The 21,356-nt window shown below is 35.8% G+C and overlaps 1 protein-coding gene across 1 annotated transcript in view; it reads left to right on the top strand.

Moving 5' to 3' along the window:
- The window catches only part of LOC145276726 (leucine-rich repeat serine/threonine-protein kinase 2-like), a 338,716-nt gene that overhangs the window by 275,958 nt on the left and 41,402 nt on the right, over positions 1-21,356 (top strand). Inside the window, exons 59-62 of the mRNA XM_080127947.1 lie at positions 6,651-6,752; positions 9,461-9,562; positions 13,048-13,217; positions 20,630-20,708. Coding sequence (XP_079984073.1) covers positions 6,651-6,752; positions 9,461-9,562; positions 13,048-13,217; positions 20,630-20,708 — 453 coding nt within the window. The remainder of the gene's footprint in view (positions 1-6,650; positions 6,753-9,460; positions 9,563-13,047; positions 13,218-20,629; positions 20,709-21,356) is intronic.

Here is a 21,356-nt window from a genome sequence, read left to right as displayed (position 1 = left end):
AAGGCAGAAGATAATAGCAAAGGCAAAAAGATAAAAGCAAAAGTACTATAAGGCAAAAAGATAAAAGCAAAAGTACTATAAGGCAAAAAGATAAAAGCAAAAGTACAACTATAAGGCAAAAGATAATAGCAAAGGCAAAAAGATAAAAGCAAAAGTACAACTATAAGGCAAAAAGATAAAAGCAAAAGTCCAACTATAAGGCAAAAGATAATAGCAAAAGTACAACTATAAGGCAAAAGATAATAGCAAAGGCAAAAAGATAAAAGCAAAAGTACAACTATAAGGCAAAAGATAATAGCAAATGCAAAAAGATAAAAGCAAAAGTACAACTATAAGGCAAAAGATAATAGCAAAGGCAAAAAGATAAAAGCAAAAGTACAACTATAAGGCAAAAGATAATAGCAAAGGCAAAAAGATAAAAGCAAAAGTACAACTATAAGGCAAAAGATAATAGCAAAGGCAAAAAGATAATAGCAAAAGTACAACTATAAGGCAAAAGATAATAGCAAAGGCAAAAAGATAAAAGCAAAAGTACAACTATAAGGCAAAAGATAATAGCAAAGGCAAAAAGATAAAAGCAAAAGTACAACTATAAGGCAAAAGATAATAGCAAAGGCAAAAAGATAAAAGCAAAAGTACAACTATAAGGCAAAAGATAATAGCAAAGGCAAAAAGATAAAAGCAAAAGTACAACTATAAGGCAAAAGATAATAGCAAAAGTACAACTATAAGGCAAAAGATAATAGCAAAGGCAAAAAGATAAAAGCAAAAGTACAACTATAAGGCAAAAGATAATAGCAAAGGCAAAAAGATAAAAGCAAAAGTACAACTATAAGGCAAAAGATAATAGCAAAGGCAAAAAGATAAAAGCAAAAGTACAACTATAAGGCAAAAGATAATAGCAAAGGCAAAAAGATAAAAGCAAAAGTACAACTATAAGGCAAAAGATAAAAGCAAAAGAAGAATGACAGACACAGGAATCCATTAAAAGACGACAGATATCGTCTTTTATTTACTAAGCAAAAACTAAGTGATAATTTGTAAGGTCTGGAGATCATGATCAGTCCGAGTGAGACAAGATCAGCTTTTGAAACTGGGCAACTGGACATCAGTGGGCACTGGTATAGGTAGCTGGACGTCAGTGGGTGTTGAAACGGGGCAGCTGGATATTGGTGGATGCTGGTACATGTAGCTGGACATCAGTGAGCACTGGAACCAGGCAGATAGTGGGCACTGGTATGGGTAGCCAGATGTCGACAAGCACTGGAACGGGTAGCTGCAGGAGGTGCTGGGAGCTGCTGGAGTGAGCCAATGTTCGTTGTTCGTAGAGGGTAGTCTCATAAGGCAAGCAGGCAGTAGTAGTTGCATACAAGTAGTTTGTGGTTTGCATAAGTAATTCGTTGCCCTGAAAGAGCTGTTTGAACTACTGTTGCTGAGATTCTTCAGCTGCTGGGCTTGTCAATGATTGGGAGCGTCAAAGTCGCATTTGAGAGGCCTTCTGCTCCCAAGCCGAGTTGATATTTAGTTCTCTTCCACCGCAAGAACTTAGATACCAGATTCAAAAAGTAGAATTGAGAAGCCAGCTCTTCAGAAGAGGGGCACTCTGATCTGCAAAAAGTGCTGGGCAGCCCCATCGGCATTCCTCGGTAAGGACGCCTCGGGCGATTAGCTATAAACTAATCTCTTTTCAAAGAGAAAAAGCAAGGCCTTGGAGGGTGGACCTCCTGGAAATGCACTGAACTTTACTCTCACCACAAAATTAACAAGGACCTGATCATTATAGGAATGTTCTAATCTCTGTTGATTTGGGGGGGGGGGGGCAAGATGAAGATCCCTAGCCGAGTTGAGAACTTTTTGGCTGCAAAAGCGTTGGCTTCATGAAAAAGGGTTGGTACAACAGACGTTGTTCTTAACAAAAAACAAATGAATAGAATTAATTTCTAATCGATCCTGTCACGATCAAAAGAGTTTCAGATGTACACTGATTGCGTTTATGTTCGATTCGACTTGAAATCAAAAGCCTGCTGTTATTAATTATTTGGGAAAAGTCAAATTTTATGGGCGGGGTGGGGGGGGGTCCACACGCGATTAAAATGAAGGGAAATCGACATAATAAACGCTCACAATACACCACGCACATTGACGCACATGAGCTCCACATGCCAAACCGAGTTCCACAGGCGTGCAGTTCTAAGAAAGAAGCTTTGCTCATGGAATCTACGTTTAGGTTTAGGCACAGATAAAGAGTGGGAGAAATTATTGATAGTGGTTTCAGCTAGACGAGTGTTTCTCATGAAACTCAGGCTAGAGGAGACCATAGATTAGAGCTCAGACGAGCACTAGCCATGAAAATAATAAAGCAGAGACAGGCTTGCAACATTTCTTCTTTGGGAAAGAGGTTATATCGAGATTGAATAAGAATAATAAACACTGAGAATAATATTGAAACTGTTATATTCAAGTTATATCCCCTGAATTATACTGAGCAACGAGAGATGCATTTTCCTACTTCTGGAAACTAAATTTAAAAAAAAAACTAATTTAAAAAAAATAATGTGGCTTACTCTGCCAAAGCGCCGTCATTGTGTGTTTTTAAGTGGAAAGCGGTGTTCTGATACACACCATGACAATCTATTGGTGTCTTTTATACCCGATTCTTCGATTCATTTTGTTAGCATTATTGTATCAAACATGGTATAATCATGTTGACACATCGGTTCTTGTTAGATCACCAAATTTAAACAACGTTGAGCCTGTTCAGTACCAGATAGATTACCATTTGGGAATACTGGCCACTCTGTTTTAAATATTTTTAGTATATTGTAATATTGTACATAATACACACGTGTGCTGGAAAAGAGTAAATGATAGAAAAAAAACAGTTGGATTCAATAACATCTATTTATTCATAGTTAAATAATTTGTCAAGGATGAACGCAAAAAGGGTTACGAAACACGCAATACAGAACAATACAGAAAGAGCTTCAAATAAGAATGCTAAAATAAAAGAATACATTAACCTCTAATGCAATAAAAAAAAAGTACATGAATTGCCAGGGTCGTAGAGTACGTATATGCGAATGCATTTAATACATAAATAATACTTACATTGTAGTGTAACTTGCAGTGATGCGCTGCTATAAAAATGCTAATAAAATTGCTTTGCTTTCAAGAGTCGATGTGACTGCAATGAAGATGCTTTACAAAATGGTTGTCAGGCTTTTTAACAGTGATTTTCTGAGGAAGAAATTCGGACACACTTCTAAGCACCTTGAAAGTCGTGTGAGAAAGGTCCAGATCTTATTTCGAATTCTACATAGGTAGAAATGAGATGACACATTTTTGAACAGGGGGAGAACTCTCACATTTGCAGAAAATAAATTAGGGCAGATAATGTTAGTAAATCGGTATTGTTTGTTTTGTTTAAATATATGCGAGCAGGCAAGAAGTAAACACTCGATATTTAATGTTGCCGTTATGCCACACTTTTTTTGTATTTAGTTTAAAATAACCATAAGTTTTTAAAAAAAATGATAATAGCGCTAAAAGGAATAATTCATTAAGTTTTTTTTAAGAGATAGAGAGTAGATGACAAACCAAATGCAAAGTATACGTTAGTCAATCGGTAATTTTTTTTGTTTTTGTTTAAATATATGCGAGTGGGCAAGAATAAACAATGTTTGTTTTTGTTGAAGGTTTAAAATCTAGAGTTAGAGCATTACAACTGGCATCCAATGAGAAAGGGTGGAATTTGCATAGGGAGAAATCATTATTTTCTGAATCTGCAAATTAGAAGTGAACGTTATTTCTGTGAGTTTATCATTCATCTGATGAGGGTGACGAGGCAATACAAGTCTGTGTAATTTTATGTGGTGTAGAGTGTGGTGGTGAGAGCAGGTGAATTAGAGGCCAAAAATAGGAACTACTTCCTCTAACGATATTGGCGATAGTGGTGATTTCTCTCCTAGGATAAATTATAGGATTTTATTATAAGGCTTAAATCTGTCTATTATGAAGTTGTAAAGTTACATAATGTAATGGATAATAGTCTAGACATAATACATTTTAATGTGGCATCTGTTGTTGCAAACCTATAATTTTGTTCAGATGGGAACTTCTGCAATCAAAATATTTTATATAGAATCAATCATGACGACAACATTTTGGCCGATGCAATCTCTAACCTTCTTCAGATACATATTTTCAAACTTGGGAACGTTTTAGTTGAACTTCTATATCAAATATAAGCAGAATTTTCTACTGAACTCATTGTGTAATCTACAAAGGTAGATTATTCTTATCCTCTCAGCTATGACTGGATACAAGTGTTATTCCTAGTTATTACCACTTGTACTCTGATTCATAAACAAAGTTGCTGGCTATTAGGTCATATATTCATGTGAACAATTCCAGTAAGATTTTTTGGAAATCTTAAACCTTATCTGGTGGAGATGCATAATAGTACTCCTTATTCATATGAAATTATTATTTAAAAAGATTTTTTACTCGTTTTCTAATTTATTTATGATTAAATATTGTGAATGTAATAATCAATATAATCCTCATCATCATCATCATCATCATCATCGTCATCGTCATCATCATCATCATTGTCATTATCATCGTCGTCGTTGTCATCATCACTGCCATCATCATCATCATCGTCGATTTAATATCTGCTTAACGTGATAGTGTAGATTGAATGGCTTTTCGTAATTGACTTCCAAAAAATACTATCTCCAGTCAAGCCTTTCTCTCAAATCTATCCTTATCATTTCTTCCCATTTTTTTCTTGGTCTTTACTCCCAACTGACCTTGCTACCTCAACTGTTCTACATCTACTTATCTGAAGAACTTTCATTCATTCATTTGAATATGAGTAAAAAACGAAATTTCCTGTTCTACAATACATCTCCATATATTATTCAGATTTTATTGTATTTATTTGCAAATTAGGCACAAGGCTGTTTTTAATGTGGGGTAAGAACCAGCTCCCCTAAAAGTAGGCAAAAAGGGGGCACTCTGGTTACCAAAAATAATAATTGTCCCAGTATAGAGGGTTATCCCTCCATTGACTGATACAAATTATCTTAAGTGCAGCATCTGCAGACAGATACTACACTTTGATCCCGGCCCGAAGCTTGTCTTAAAGACTTATATTAGACAAATTTTGTTATGTTGTGGCCTTTTTGCTATGATCACTGCGTAGTATCTGTGTTATGTTGTGGCAGGCAGTGTCAAGGGTCAGAACGATTATAAATTGTTTAGGTTAAAAAGATATTGAGGAAAAATTTTTAAAAGAAAAGAATGTTAGTTAAAATATTTCTTAAATATTTAACTGGGGAAATTTGGCTCAAGGAAAAAATGTTATGAATAGAGGAAAAGCATAAACAAAGCTAGTTTGGAATTTGGTTTAGTAAACAATGATGTGGCTTGTGTGACACTCTGGCTGACATGAGACATGTAAGTCAGGAGAAATCAGAATTAGGAGTTAGTCTGTAAGGAGAAGTCAAAGAGACAAGTTGGTAGTTAGCTAGCCATTGGATTGATTCTGATCTGATGGACGCATCTATGGACCAACCAAGGAAAATATAAAGGAGAATATTAAAAGCTGCAAACTCCAAGACGTGGAACATTTGGAAATAAAGATCTGGAAATGATAACTCGGCATTTTGGTTGTTCATTCTGAAGATACCTGTCAGAGGAGAGGGAGACGCTGAATAAGGTATGTGACCTATCGAGTGTCGAGCAGACAAAGGTGTTATTCGTCATTGTTAAAAACTGTCCGTTTATTGTCCCGAATATGTGAAAACACCTACATACACATAGAAAGACTTAATATACACATAACCAATTGGCACGTACAGACACCCCATCTATAATATAAATCTCACCTGTCTGTTTAAGTGTATGTATGTATATATGTATGTATGTATGTTTGCCTAAAACTTTTGACAGAGGCGACAGATTTTCACAAGATCATTTTGAAGCTCGATGTAGAAAAATTGGCCCAAAATATTAATTAATTCATCCTCAACTGGACACTTTTGTACAGGGAGGGTCGATTTATTTTTTCGCTGATATTTTTTGCAAGTCATTCAACCCTCGCGTTCACGATGTCACTTAAAAGGCGTTATTTCGACCGCCCGTGACATCACAACCCCGGTAGGCACATCGGTAAGATAGTTTTTTTTTTTTTTCATCTCTTTTTTCCCTTGGTGCATTACGGGTTCAAGCCTGCTTACTACTCCATTTTTTTTTTTTTTTTTTTTTTTTTTTCTTTTGCTCCGTTACACACATCTCCACTTTTTTTTTCTGCCTTCACGACACGGGTTCAAGACTGCCTTCCTACTACAACTTTTTTTTTTTTTTTTTTGCTTAACATACACCTCCAAACATCCGGGCACGCAAGCTAGTATACAAAAAAAAGTAACTGTCCTTATAATTTTAACCACTAGACGATACACGAGCATCGATTACAGAAATATTTATACCTTATATAAACTAGACATACATAGATAGTTATATAAATCTGAAAATACAAGTTCACATTATTTTCATTGCAATATTGGTCAGAATAATCTGAAGAATCCAAAATATAAATCCTTATTCTGAAGCAAATTCTAAAAAGAAAGCAACTTTATTTTCAGGCTGATCAAGTTTGTAAACATCTTAAGAATCCGGAAACAATTTGTTTGAAGCAAATGATTCTCGTGACAAAGTATCATTCGATTGATTGTATGACGGTCACAGTAAGTATCAAGCTTTGCGTTTTGTTATTTAGACGTTCTCAACTGCTGTCCTCCTCTTTGTTCTTTTCTTCACAACACTTAGGCTGTTGTACTCCTCTGTCTCTTTAAATAGTTTATTAAAAGAACAGAAGTGAAAATAATTATATGATACAAGATAAAAAATGTGGCTGACCTAATTAAAGTAATCGTCAAAAATGAATGTTTTATACATATTTGTGTTTCTCCCTTTTTGCTTCTCTTTCATTCATGCGCACTTGTATGCATTATACAAGACCAGCAAATACTATTCGCGCACAGAATATTTTAAACAATCTAAATATTATAGTAAAATAAATTGGATGCCGTAGTTATTTTCTGCAGCAAATGAATGTACGAAGTGTGAGATCGGTACAAACCTATGATTTTTTTGTGCCGGTTATGATGATGATAATTAAAATAGAAAATAGTGATTGTACCTCCATCTTTCTTTGAAAACATGTAAGCCAAAAAAAGATCCGAAAAAAAATGAATGTGAAAATTGGTAAATGTTATTAAAATAAATTTTCTTCCGAATAAAAACAAGTTAGGATGAAAACTATACTGACAAATTAAATAAGGGAAACTCTCACTTTACTTTATATATACTTAGATTTTATTTTTCTTCCAATATTGAAATATATATATAAATGAATAAATATATGCTTACAATATATATATATATATATATATATATATATATATATATATATATATATATATATATATATATATACATATATATATACTTTCTTAAAAACTGAATTGCAGGGTTAAGGCAGTCGGAAATGATTTACAAGCAGATTTTTGATATTTTAAGAAAAAGTGTGAAAATATCTGTAGTGAAGCAAATTGGTCAAAGGTTCGAAGTCGAATGCTTGGTAAAAGGGAAATCTGGATCTGGTCGTTGGTTGCCCTAGAGCATCCACTTTGAAGGACGACCACAGGCTTAAATTAACTGTTTTGAAGGATTGAAAGAAAAATTATGTTGACCAGAGTAAAGAATTCAAAACAGGGGCTGGAAATTCTCTTTCTAGATATACAATATTATCTAGACGAATGAAAGAAATGGGATTTTCTGCTAAAAGGTGTGCAAAGAAGCCACTTTTATCTAAGAACATCAACGATAGAGATTTTTCTCGTGTTTTGGCAAGAAAGATACAAACTAGTTCAGGAATGTTTTCTGGTTAGATGAATCAAGATTTTGTCTTGTTAGTGATGCTCCCGAACGGTGCAGTCAAAGAACTGAAGAAAGATTTTCGCCAAGTGGCATAAAAACGACAGTTAAATACGGGAATGGAGGGATAATGGTAGAGGGAACTTTTACTGCAGCAGGAATTGGGGAACTTATTAGATATGAGAAGTCAATCAATGCAAAAGAATACATTCGAATATAAGAAACAGGACTGTTACCAAGTATCCAGAAGTTGGGAATATCCCAGAGCATTATTTTTCAACATAATAATGTCCCTACACACCCTGCTAAAGCCACAAGAAAATGGTTTTCTGATAATTCAATTAATGTGATATTTTAGCCAGGTCAAAGCCCCGATTAAAACCCAATCTAGAATATTTTGTCCACAATATCTCGTGCAATGGCTGGAAGAACTTTTTTGAACAATGACAAATCGTGAGAAGCTGTACAAAGCGAATGGAATAGCATCTCCTCTTCACAGTGTTCCTCTTTGATTGAGAACATATCCAAAAAGATGGATCTTCTAAAGAAATCAAAAGGGAATGTGATTCCATACTAAGTATTTATTAAAGTAAATGTCTTGTTCTGTATTATTAGTCTCGTTTAAGTTTCCTTGTTCAATTGTTCTTTGTTCAATATAGCTTTTAGTGCAATAAAATGTATAAAATTTGTTTGGCCATTTTTTTTTTTGCTCACTAGTGTATATACACATGCAAAAAAATAAACAGATTGAGCACTCAAAGGTAACCTGAAGGCTTCTTTTTCATTGACTAGTACAGATTTTTTCCTTGGATTGTTTCATTTACCTTTGATCCAGACCTTATAATGTTTAGTATTTAGCAAGAAGACACCAAGTACAATTTTTAAGTATTTGCTATGACTCTGTAGTGAAAGCCAAGACTACTATTTCTCCATTACATGTCTCTTTCTCTCTACTCTTCCCTTTCCCCCTTCCTTCCTTCCTTCCTTCCTCCTTTCCTCAAAAATGTGACCAGAGGTTGTAACGAATCAGGATGGAGAACAGTTCTGGTGGGAAAGACAAAAAGAAAGATACAAAAGTGTTGGAAGCAAAAAGATGGAGACGCGAGTGGTTCCAGAGTCAGGGGACATAAATGAAAATCACAAACTTTCTATAACTCGATACCACTTGTACGCTGAAATGAATATAAAACCGTTTCGTTTGGAAGTTCCTTTGTTTCTTTATTATTATTCCCAGGTCGGTTTCTACTCCCGTCTTATTAATTTCGACGACTCCCCAAAAGGGGGACCCGCCGAAATGGTGACCTACCCAACAAGAACTACATTATGGTAACCGCCATAACTCAAGCGAAAATTGAACCCCACTTCCCAGTCAATTAGAAAACACACTAACCATATTTCTTAACCGTCTAAGATCAGTGGATAACTTGAACTCCCTATTTGTACATTCTCATCAAAATTATTATTATATTAATTTAAAAAATTCTAAGTTAGTCAAATTTGACTTTTATTTGACCAGGAAGATGCCAACTGTACCCTGACCTTGTGGGTGACTAGTGGTAATGACCAAAATATCCAACTCTCCTGGCTGAAACCAAACGACAGTACAGTTGATATTGGGGTAAGGACAAATTAATTAATATCAATGTTTGAACGATGAAAGTAAAAAAAAAAAATAAATAAACTTATTTCTTCCCAATGATAATAAGTTTTCTGATCCCTCTATACATAAATATATAAATATATAATGCAGTTATAGGATATATATATAAAATACGATAGTATACTCTCTCCAGAGAGCTTTGTCATATTATTGAGAACAGAATCTCCATGCAGAGGCGGTTGTTCTGTTGTGGCAACACATGTATTAGCGGTACTTTCTAAAAGCTAACTTTGGTGCAGTATTTTTTTCTTTTTGCAGAGCAGTCTCGCTTTCCTCTCACATTCAACATCTGATATTCGCAAATGGTCAACCATGTGACACTGACTAGACTCCATGTCACTATACTTTGGTGATTTAACAGAAAACCGGTGTGTCAATTTGACTATACCATATTATGCAATTATTCATAAATAATTACTACAAGAATAATAATAAAAAATGATAGCAAAGACACCGGAGTTTCATGCAGGACTTTGCTATAGCTCAGGTACCTGCTAAGTAGGTACTCAAGCATATTGTAAAGTCCTGACCTTAACTTTTTTACTTTGACCTTGAAAAATAGTGCACTATCCCTAGATCGGAGACTATCATTATGTATATACATAAACTATAACCTTGAACATTATCTTGGAAAATGGTGTACACTACTCTTAGGTATGAGACCATCATCATGCCAGGTTTGTTCATGAGTGGTAAAATGGTGTGGGTTGTAGCGAAGTATATATACGTAGGTTATGACCTTGACCTTTAACCTTAACCTTGAAAAATGGTGTGAACCATCCTTAGGTTGGAGACCATCATCATGCCAAGTTAGGTCATGATCGGCCCAGTGGTGTGGACTGTAAGAGAGTTGTACACACAGACGCACATGAATGCTACTATTTTATTTATATAGATGTTCATTATTCAAGATATGAGAAATGCATTAACAAAGATACCTGCCTATTGAGTGAATAATTATAAGGATCTTTTGTAAGAATTAAAATAAATCATTTTTAGTCGCTCCTAGACAAGGTTCAAAAGAGAGTTGCCAATCTGATTGGTGCTGAACTGGCATCTAAGCTTCAGTCTCTGTCCCATTACGAAACGTTGCATCCCTCTGCCTGTTCTACAAGTATTTTAATGGTGAATGCTCTGACGAACTGCGAACACTTGTGCCCCCACGACGTAAATACCCCCGACAAACCCGACAAGCAGCTAAATACCATCCCTTTACAGTAGAGATCCCTAGATGCAAAAGAGCCTTTTACTCTAGTAGTTTCTTCCCCAGAACCGCTAGACTCTGGAATTCCATTCCAGGTCCCTGCTTCCCCAACTGTACTGATATGCAGAAGGTCAAATGTAACGTGAACCGACATCTTGCTGCCCAAATCCCTACATAGTGCCCCAGTAGTTGCTGCCCCTGATAGCAGCCCCCTACACCAATGTGCCTTGTTTGGGGTGAAAATGTAATTAAAAATAAAAAAAAGGAAAAAAATATATCTACAAACAAAAAGTTTGTAGATATTTTTTGTTTGTCTATCTGTTTGTCTGCCTGATATATGGATGCTTATTTTTGTAACATAGTTTAAAAAGGGCTAACATCTTTGGCCAAAATGTAGGCAGTGCCCCAAACATCACCATTGGTGAATACAATATCAAGATTGACGATGATTTCATATACCTCTGCTCCATTTCCAGCAACCTCTATATCTGCCAAGAGAACAGACCCAACATCTTTCACCTGTGCAACTTCAGGGGAATCCTAGAAATAATCTGGCAGGACCACATCTCAAACAAGCGTGTCTTTGATTAAGCTGATATTCTAAGCATGTTTGTTTTTCTCATCCAGCGATAACTCTGATGGCTTGTCTATGACAATCGAATGGACGATGAGAGGATTCCAAGGAATCTTCTATACACTGAGCTCACAATCAGCTTGAGACTATCAAAAAGACCTGTCCTATGCTACAGAGGTATCTGTAAGAGGAGGGAGGAGAGAAGAAACCAACATTGGAGGGAGGAGAGAGAACAATTGACAGAGCAACTGCTGATCTTGTTTGCACAAAAATAAATACTGTGATTTGGAAACAGAACAATCTAAAGTGGAGAACTTTATTGTCTCCTGATACAGACAGATGCCAACCATACTGAATTGCTTTGGTAAATACAAAGCCAATCTGGAGGATAAATAGCACATGGGAAGTTGGAGGTTACGGAGGATCGAGAACACAGGTTCAGATTGGAGGTATGTTATGAATAATAATATTTCTGCAAATATGAGAAAACTAATGAGAACATGGATAAAAAGGAGAAATATGAAGAAAAAGGTCAATGTTTTCTGAGCATTTACTTGTGCAGAATTAAGCAACTTCCAATCAGCCAATTTGTTACTATTTCGACATTCTGTCTGGCCAGCTTTGATTCCTGTACTTCTAATGATGAAAAAGACAAGACTTAAGGAAAAAATGTTATTTCTGATTTTGTCTAATAACAAATAAAGAAACCATTATATTTTTATAAGGCTGTGTGTGTGTGTGTGTGTGTGTGTGTGTGTGTGTGTGTGTGTGTGTGCGCGCGTGTTCTTTCTTACCAACACTCAAGTTTGTTATTAGTTTCACACTGTAGAGATCCCTAGATGTAAAAGATCTTTCTACTCCAGTAGTTTCTTCCCCAGAACCGCTAGACTCTGGAATTCCATTCCAGGTTTCTGCTTCCCTAACTGTACTGACATGCAGAAGTTCAAGTGCAACGTGAACCGACATCTTGCTGTCCAAATCCCAACATAGTGGTGCCCCAGTAATTGCTGCCCCTGATAGTAGCCCCCTACACCAAAGTGACAATGTGCCTTGTTTGGCGTGAAAATGTAATAAAAAAAAATATTATTGTATGCTTGATTGCTTTGAGTTTGTATATATATATATATATGTTAGTCTGTATGTGTACTTATTTGTATAATTGATTGTATATTATCACATCACCGAAGTTAAGCAACGTTGAGCCTGGCTAGTACCAGATGGTAACCATTGGAAAATTCTAGGCACTGTATGTGCTCTTCACTTATCTCTGCATTGTTTCCAGTTGTCCTGAACCTCCAGTTGCCACTGGTATTCAGTACTGTCGACTCAGGAGAGGTGTGGTTGGAGATTGCACAACTCTTGCCACAAAAGTTTCATGCGCAGGCATCCTTACAGTGGGTATCCATAGTCTGTCAAGACTAAAGGAAGCCACCATATTACAATGGAGATGTATCAGGTACTCTTTCCTTTCATCAAGGATTATCTAACACTATTTAAAGAAGAAATTGCAGAAGTTTTTCATTTTTAAATTAAAAAGAAATTGACTTTCACAAAAATACTTTTATTTTTAATTCATTTTTTATAATTGTCTTTTTTTTTTCTTCTTCTTCTTAAAGAAATTAAAAAATAATTTACTGAAGAATATTTTCTATTTTTTTTTTCCAGGGTCAGATCTTGGATATTTCACGTCCCCTTTGCTTGCTTAGTGTCAACAACTTTATTTTCTTGGGTTGCATTTCTGGTCGCATTGAAGTGTTTCATACAGATGAAAAGCGACACCTGCACAGCAGCAGCGAATTATCCGATGCAATATTAAGTATTTTTTGTTTCCACAGGTTCGAAAAGTCTTTTATATCGGAACGTTTAATGTTTCTTTTAAAAATCAGCCACAAATTCTACATTATCTTTTTTGCTTTTCTTTTATTTCTGAGTTATCAGCTATTGACCAAAAGTGATCTGATAAGAAAGGTTAATGAGATGGATAGATTGGCAGTTGAATGATGAAGAATATTATGAAAGGATTGAAAATGATGAATAGGATGAATAAAATTTGATTACTTATAGGAACGATTTATGACAAGTATTTGGTTAATACTGGATTTGAACATGACCATGTTGTAATCTGTCAAACAGCCATCCTGTTCCAACGGGTTTCAGAGATTGAAAGTTCTTGGAAAGAAACTTTGTTCATGGAATTCGATGTTAAGCATGTGAGGGGAGAAAAGACAGTTTTTAATCTTTCTTTTTCTTTCTTCCATATTTATTTATATCTTCTCTACTTTTTGGAATCGTATACGTCCAATGATGAGAAAGACAACAGACTTGAGAAAAAATGTTATTTCTGATTTTGTCTAATAATGAATAAATTTTTTTCATTGAATAATAGACCAACCACTCCTTATAGGATATAAACTTATGTAGAAAGAACATATGTAACTGCTATATACCAGATATTATTGTAGACTAGGACTGACCTTTTAATCCTGATCTGAAATGGGACACATACATCACATCTGTTGCCAAGATCGCTGGAAAAATGGTTGGATCATTCTACCGCTCCAGAAGCTATCTCAATGCCGATGCAATCCTCTATCTGTATAAGAGCCAGGTACGTCCTAAAATGGAGTACTGTTGCCACATCTGGGCAGGAGCTGCTCGGCACGTCTTATCCAGCCTTGATTAGAGTTCAAAACCGACTTTGAAACCTCGTAGGTGATGTACTTTTCTCTTTCCTGCAACCTTTTTCCTACAGAAGAGACGTTGCAAGCCTATCCCTTTTCTATCGTTATTTTCACAGAAAGTGCTCAGCTGAGCTCCAATCTTTGGTCCCTCCTTGCCAAACTTTCACAAAAACAGTCAACTAGCTACAACCACTATATACGATTTTCCCCACTCTCTATCTGTACCTAAATCTAAACACAGATTTTATGAACAAACTTCTTTCCCAGAACTGCCCGCCTGTGGAACACTGTTCCGCTGGCCTGCTTCCCAGTTGAATATAACATAGTAGCCTTCAAATCCGATGTAAACAAGTTCTGGTTGGGCCGTCCCCATAAATAATCAAATTCTATCCAATTTACACCATTAACGATTACTATACTACCAACTTAGATTCATTAATCTTTATTCTCGAGCGGCCTTCAGGCCTTGATAAGTGGTGACTCACAAGTAAAAAAAAAAAAGGAAAAAAAAACAGTTTATTCCATGTTTCTGTAATTCTGAACGTAAGACAATATTTCTGAAAATCATGGAAACTGCTGTTTTTTGACTTAATACGCATGTTCATGAGTGTTAAACAGGTGTAAGCAATGGGGAAAGAGGTGGCTGGTTACTTTTAATGCACCTAAAATTAAGCTTCTATCTTTACATCATCAACGCTCTGATACCCATCTGGCATCAATTGAATTGAATAGCTTTCGTCTTGGGGAGACTTCATGCTTTGACAAGCTTCTGGGCTTGATCTTTACTCCCGATCTGAAATGGAACACGTATATCAAACACATTGCCAAGACTGCTGGAAAAATGGTAGGATCCTTCTACCGCTCCAGTAGATATCTCACTGCTGATGCAATTCTCTACTATATAAGTCAGGTATGGCCAATAATGGAGTACTGCTGCCACATCTGGGCAGAAGTTGCTAGAAGCAGCTTATTCTGCCTTGACAGAGTTAAAAATAGACTTCGTAGCTTAGTGGAGGATGTCCTTTTCTCTTCCCTACAACCTCTTTCCCACAGAAGACACGTTGCGACCCTGTCTTTGCTTTATAATTATTTTCATGGCAAGTGCTCAGCTGAACTTCAATCCTTGCCCTCTCCCTCGCCAAACTTTCATGAAAAACACTCGTCTAGCCAAAAACACTATCAATAATTTCCCACACTCTTTATCTGTGTCTAAACCTAAACATAGATTTTATGAAAAAAGCTTCTTTCTTAGAACTGCACGCCTGTGGAACTCTCTGCTGTTTGCCTGCTTTCCAGCTGACTACAATCTGATTGTCTTCAAGTCCAACGTAAACAAGTTCTCAATGAACCATCTCCCTAAGTAATCCAATTTACAAAATTTCCACTACTTATGTTTACTACGCTATAATCACATTGACTAATGTATACCCATTAATCCTTATCCTCGAGTGGCTTCCGGGCCTTGATAAGTGGTAATTCCTGTGGAAAAAAAAAAACAAAAAAACAAAACAAAAAAAAACAACATAAAGATGCTCCAGGTTGTAGGTAAGATAATAATTTTCTAGATGCTTACTAAGTCAGTTGTTAAATGCTGACACTTAAATGGGTTTAATCTAAGAGAAACAGTGCAGTCAGTGTACAGCAGGTGTCCAGCAGAAAGTATTTACTTGATTGTACGTCTTTCAGGTTCTCAAGGTTCTAGTGATTTCAGACTGAGGATACAAATTTTAAATGGGATCCAGTTTTAAATAGATGACTCGAGAGCAGATACTAAAGGTCTTACCAAAACACCCTCAACCAATTGTAGATATGTACTTTGTCCAAACACAAATCGCTGCTGGCAGTAATGCTCAGATTACATTTACAAAAAAGGCTTCTTGATATTAACCCTTGGGCTATGATGGTATTTTTACACACATTACTTACGATGGGTGTGAATTTTTTCACATCACATAAAATGAAGTCTAGTGTCTTTGAAAAAGAATTTTTTTAATCAAAAAACAATACAAACATTCAAACATGGGGTTCATTCATTGATTAATGCAGTTAGGGCAAAGAAGAATTCCACAGTCCTTGAATACACCATTGTTGTAGTTGTTTGTAATAGTAAAAACTAGGTGTTAAAAAATTAACAGCCGGCGTAGCCTAAGGGTAAATGATGATATCAAAAGTTTTCTAAGGTTAGAAAAGATTGGACATCGCCGTTCTGAAGTTGGGATATTGATGGAAGCCAGGATAGTATTGTAAAATGTTGAATGTCTTTGCTTTAGACTAAGCTGGTCTAAATGTCATGCTTTAGAATAATTTAGAAATTTTACCCATGTGAGTTGTGAAAGAAATAGCTGATTTTGAATGAATAACACCTCAGAAGATAGCATTCCTAAATGCTAGGCAACAGTGTGTAAATGGAGCAAAATCAAAACCAGCACCAGTAATGAGTGGGATACCACAGGGAAGTGTCATTGGCCCAATGTTATTCGTCATCTACATAAGCAACCTAACCAAACTCTGCCAAAATGAAATGAAGCTGTTTGCAGATGACACAAAGTTGTTCACATGTAGTGACATCTCAGGAGCCACAGACAGCCTACAGGCTGACCTAGATAACTTACAGAACTGGTCACAGGACTGGTTGCTCCGTTTTCACCCACAGAAATGCAACATCCTGAAACTAGGGAGCAGGAGATCAGAAACTAAATACACATCGAAAGGCAATTCGCTTGGAGTGATAACACTGAAAGAGCATGATCATGAGAAAGACCTAGGCGTCTACATCAACAACAAACTGAGTTTCAAGGAACATGTAGCTAAATCCATCGCAAAAGCAAATAAAGTTGTCTGGATCATTCGCCGCACTTTTGACTTCCTCTCAAATACAGTCTTTGTGCAACTCTACAAAAGCCTTGTGCATCCTATCTTGGAGTATAGCCACTCTGTCTGGCAGCCACACCATAAGACCTTATGCAGTGATCTGGAAGACATACAGCGCTGAGCAACCAAGCTGCTGGCATCACTGAAGTTACAAAATTACAAAATTCGCGCTGTGATTTAATTTCTGTATGGTGTGATATTTGACCTAGAAAACCACACGTTGACGTTCGTTTAATCACCTGCTTTTTTAAACGTTTAATTTCAACCATTCTCACTTCTTTGCCCACGTTGCGTCATGGTGAATTATCAGGCTTTCTTTTTTGACTTCACCTCAAGGCTTCAGGTTTGAGACTACCTCCCTACCAAAACTTTTTTTCTTTTACACCTACAAACACCCAGACAACGCCGGGCACCTCAACTAGTCTATTATATAAATCTCGCCTGTCTGTTTAAATGTATGTATGTATGTTTATATGTATGTCTGCCTGAAACTTTCGACAGAGGCGAGGGATTTTCATGAGATCGGTATCGTTTTCAAGCTCGACCCTTCGGGCGACAAATATAAAAAATTGGCTGAAACAATTAATTCCTTCACCCTCAACTGGGCACTTTTCAACAAGGTGGGGTTTTTTTTTTCGTCGATATTTTCGAAAGTCGTCCTCTTTTTTTTCGATTGACTAGCCTTAATTTAAACCTGTGTCACTTCCGGTTTGGTGATAGACGCAATGGCAAAGGCGTCACTTTTTTTTCACTTTTTTTTCCTCCTTCACGGTACAAGTTCGAGCCTGTCTGTTACCACTTTTTTTCTTTTTGCTCAACACACACCTCCAAACTCCTGGGCAACGCCAGGCACCCAGGCTAATCTATAATCTATAATATAAATTTCACCTCTTTGTTTATATGTATGTATATTTGTATGTCTGCCTTAAATTTTCCACAGAGGCGACAAATTTTTACAAGATTTGTATCGTTTGGAAACTCGACCCTTCGGACGTCAAATATGGGAAAATTGGCTAAAAACATTAATTCCTTCACCCTCAACGGGCTACTTTTCTGCAGGGAGGAGTCGCTTTTTTCGCCGATCTTTTCGAAAGTCATCCCCCTCTTTTCGATTGACTAGCCTTAATTTAAACCTACGGCACTTCCGGTTTGGCAGTGGGCACAACAGCAAAGAGGTCACTTTTTTTTCTTCACATTCGTTTCCTCCTTCGCGGTAAGGGTTCGAGTCTGCCCGCCTACTACCACTTTTTTTTTTTTTTCATACAATACACACCTCCAAACACTCAGGCTAGTAAGATGATAAAGTAAAAATCTACTAAACTTTAAATGCATCATCTGTGTATCACACATCAATTTCTTAAGTAATGTGATGCTGCAGGTCATTATATGTTTTTTTATTACTTGGTTTTCATTGGAAAACTATGTATAATCTGTCTGTGTTTAAAAATATTGACATCGTAACAACAGTATGTAAAATAGTAAGAAAATGTAAAACTTATATGAAAAGTTGTTGTTTCATATTTGTAAGTAGCAGCAACAGTCGTCCATTCTTCATAAATAAAAAAAACTTTTGTATCCTTTCAATTAAGCTGCATTTGTAGCATGTATTATAAACGCAAATGTAAGTAAAGTTGAAACGAAAATTATTTAACCAAACATTATGGTAAACAATTAATTGTAAGAAATTATTTAATTGTGGGAAATAAATTGTTTTATTGCAGAAGTAGGTGTAAAATGTCAAAACCTAAATTTTTATTAAAAACATATGCTCACGTTGTTTAGATTTTATTTTTTACAAAGAGGTTAGCACTTATCAAGGCCCAGAGGCCACTTGAGGATAAGGGTTAATGTGTGTATGGTAGCCATTAGAACAATAGTGTAGTAATTGATAGTAATGGAAATTTTGTATAATTTAATCATTTAAGAGGACTTTTCAACAAGAACTTGTTTACGTTGGACTTGAAAACAACAATATTGTAATCAGCTGGTAAGTAGACCAGCGGACCAGAGTTCCACAGGCAAGCAGTTCAAGGAAAGAAGCTTTGTTCATAGAATCCATGTTTAGGCTTAGGCATCTATAGAGCTTGGGGAGAAATTGTCGATTGTGGTTTTAGCTAGCCGAGTGCTTTTTGTAAAAGTTTAGCAAGGATAGATTGGAGCTCAGACGAGCACATGCCATGAAAATAACGATAGAGCAGATACAGGCTCGCAACGTCTCTTTTGTGGGAAAGGGACTGCAGGGAAAAGAAAGGGGCATCAGCTACTAGGTTACAAAATCGGTTTTGAACTCTATCAAGGCAGGATAGGTGTTTTGAGCAGCTCCTGTCCAGATGTGGCAACAGTACTCCATTCTAGAACGTATTTGGCTCGTGTATAGGTAGAGGATTTCATCGACAGTGAGATATCAACTGGAGGAGTAGAATGATCCAACCATTTTCCAGCAACTTTGGAAACGGAGTTGATGTATATGCTCCATTTCAGATCAGGAGTAAAAGTCAGACCCAGAAACTTATCAAAACACAGAGCATCCCCAAGATGCTTACGGTTAACGGTTTTCACTTTAGCCAGTATACTTCTTTTCATAAAAAATAAGTAAAATATATGCATGCAAATAACATATTGAAAGAAAAACGAAAAATAGGATAGTCTGAATCAAATATTGATAAATCATACGGGTTATTATTTAAATCTAACATTGAAATTCTGCCTTTATATGTTAGATGGAAGTATATACAGTGTGGAATGATAAAATTTTCACCCTAGAAAAGACATGATTCCATATCTATTTGATGAAAACCAGTTTTCCTTTTTTCTTGTAAACAATCTATTAGTTGTGTACACATCCCAAAAGCGATAGGAGTCTTCTATCATGTCTGAAAGTGACACAATGTTCAATGAGCGGGATCAGTGATGCGCTGTTGTACAACACATGCTCTTTACTGATCCAAGTTATGATAACAGGACCATTGCCGGCACTCTTAAAATTCATCGTTGGATTGCCACGAATAACAGGGACATGCCCAGAGTGATGAAAACAAAATTTCCAGCCACGGTTATGGTCTTCGATGTAGTTTCAAGTAAGGGCCACATCATGCCATCTCATATCTTCGAAGTCGGCTTGAAAGTCAACACCAAAGTGTACCTGAATGTGCTGAAAAGTGTGGTGATCCTCTGGTGCAATCAAGTGGCTGCTGGCAGACCCTGGGTGTGGCAGCGGCCCACAAGTCCAAAGAGACCCAGGCTTAGGAGTGCTATGACTTTGCACCCTTCTGTCACTGGCACCCTCTTCTTCTGTCCTAAACCTGCTGGACTACTTCATTTGGTCATACATCGAAAAAATCGCCAACATGACCTCCCACAACACTAAAGGCAGCCTGATCGCCTCTATCCACCGAGTATTGTGGAAAAGGTATGCTTCCAGTTTCGGACCCATATCGAGGTGGTGATTGAGGCTGAAGGTGGCTACATTGAATAGATGTCAACTCTACTACATAATCAAGTTACCTTAATTGATTTTTTTCAATAAAAGTTTTAAAATAAAGCTGTAGTGTTGTTTTCTTTAGGGTGACAACTTTATCGTTCCACCCTGTATTTGTTTTTACATAATTATTAATTTCTCTCATTGAATATTAGCCATTATTTATAAAACCTTACAATTATTGTTGTTTTTGCTATTTGTTTGCTTACATTTTTAGATACAATGATCCAGATTTGATTCTTGTTGGCACTGCCGATGGTAACATCTTAGTTTTCCATTTAGACTCCCTCATTAATGTAAGTATCTTGTGAAACCTATCTTAAATGAACCATTCAATTAAGAAATACAATATATACTTTATAAATAGATAATTTTATCAGTTAAATAAAATTAAATCCTTTAAAATCAACATATTTTCCTTTTGTCATTGTGTTTAGTTTTTGATTCGTAAAATTTGGAAAGTTAAAATCAAAATTTGTAACATAAATATGTACTTGAAAATATAAAATTTGAATTCTAAAATTTTTACATGTAAAAGTGTCATAAAAATGGCCTTTTCTGCATTACACGAACGGCATCATTGTTAAGGCCGATAACTCCAATTTCTTCTTGATCAAATAACAAGCAAGATTTGTTTTTCCGAATAAAAACACATTTGAAAACCAAAACATTTATTGTATAAAAATGTATCAATATATAATTGTAAAAAGATTTATTTAAAAGTCTGTAAGAAAATATAATTTTAATAAAACAATTTTAAAATTAAAACAACATTGGATTTTTTTTTCAAGACATATTTTGAATTAAAATAAAATTGTCATTTTAACAAAATATAGTTTTAATTTTTTTGTGGCACCGGTTGAAGGGTCAACAAAGTTATATATTATGGTTTTAATTTTTAAATTAATAAAAAAATTGAATAGAATGAAATGAATGAACTTGGT

Source organism: Euprymna scolopes, chromosome 1, assembly GCF_053919585.1.
Source record: "Euprymna scolopes isolate OS-2025 chromosome 1, ASM5391958v1, whole genome shotgun sequence".
In the NCBI taxonomy this organism is placed as follows: Eukaryota; Metazoa; Mollusca; class Cephalopoda; order Sepiida; family Sepiolidae; genus Euprymna; species Euprymna scolopes.
The sequence above is the reverse complement of the archived record's forward strand: the minus strand, read 5'-3'. Positions and strand labels throughout refer to the sequence as shown.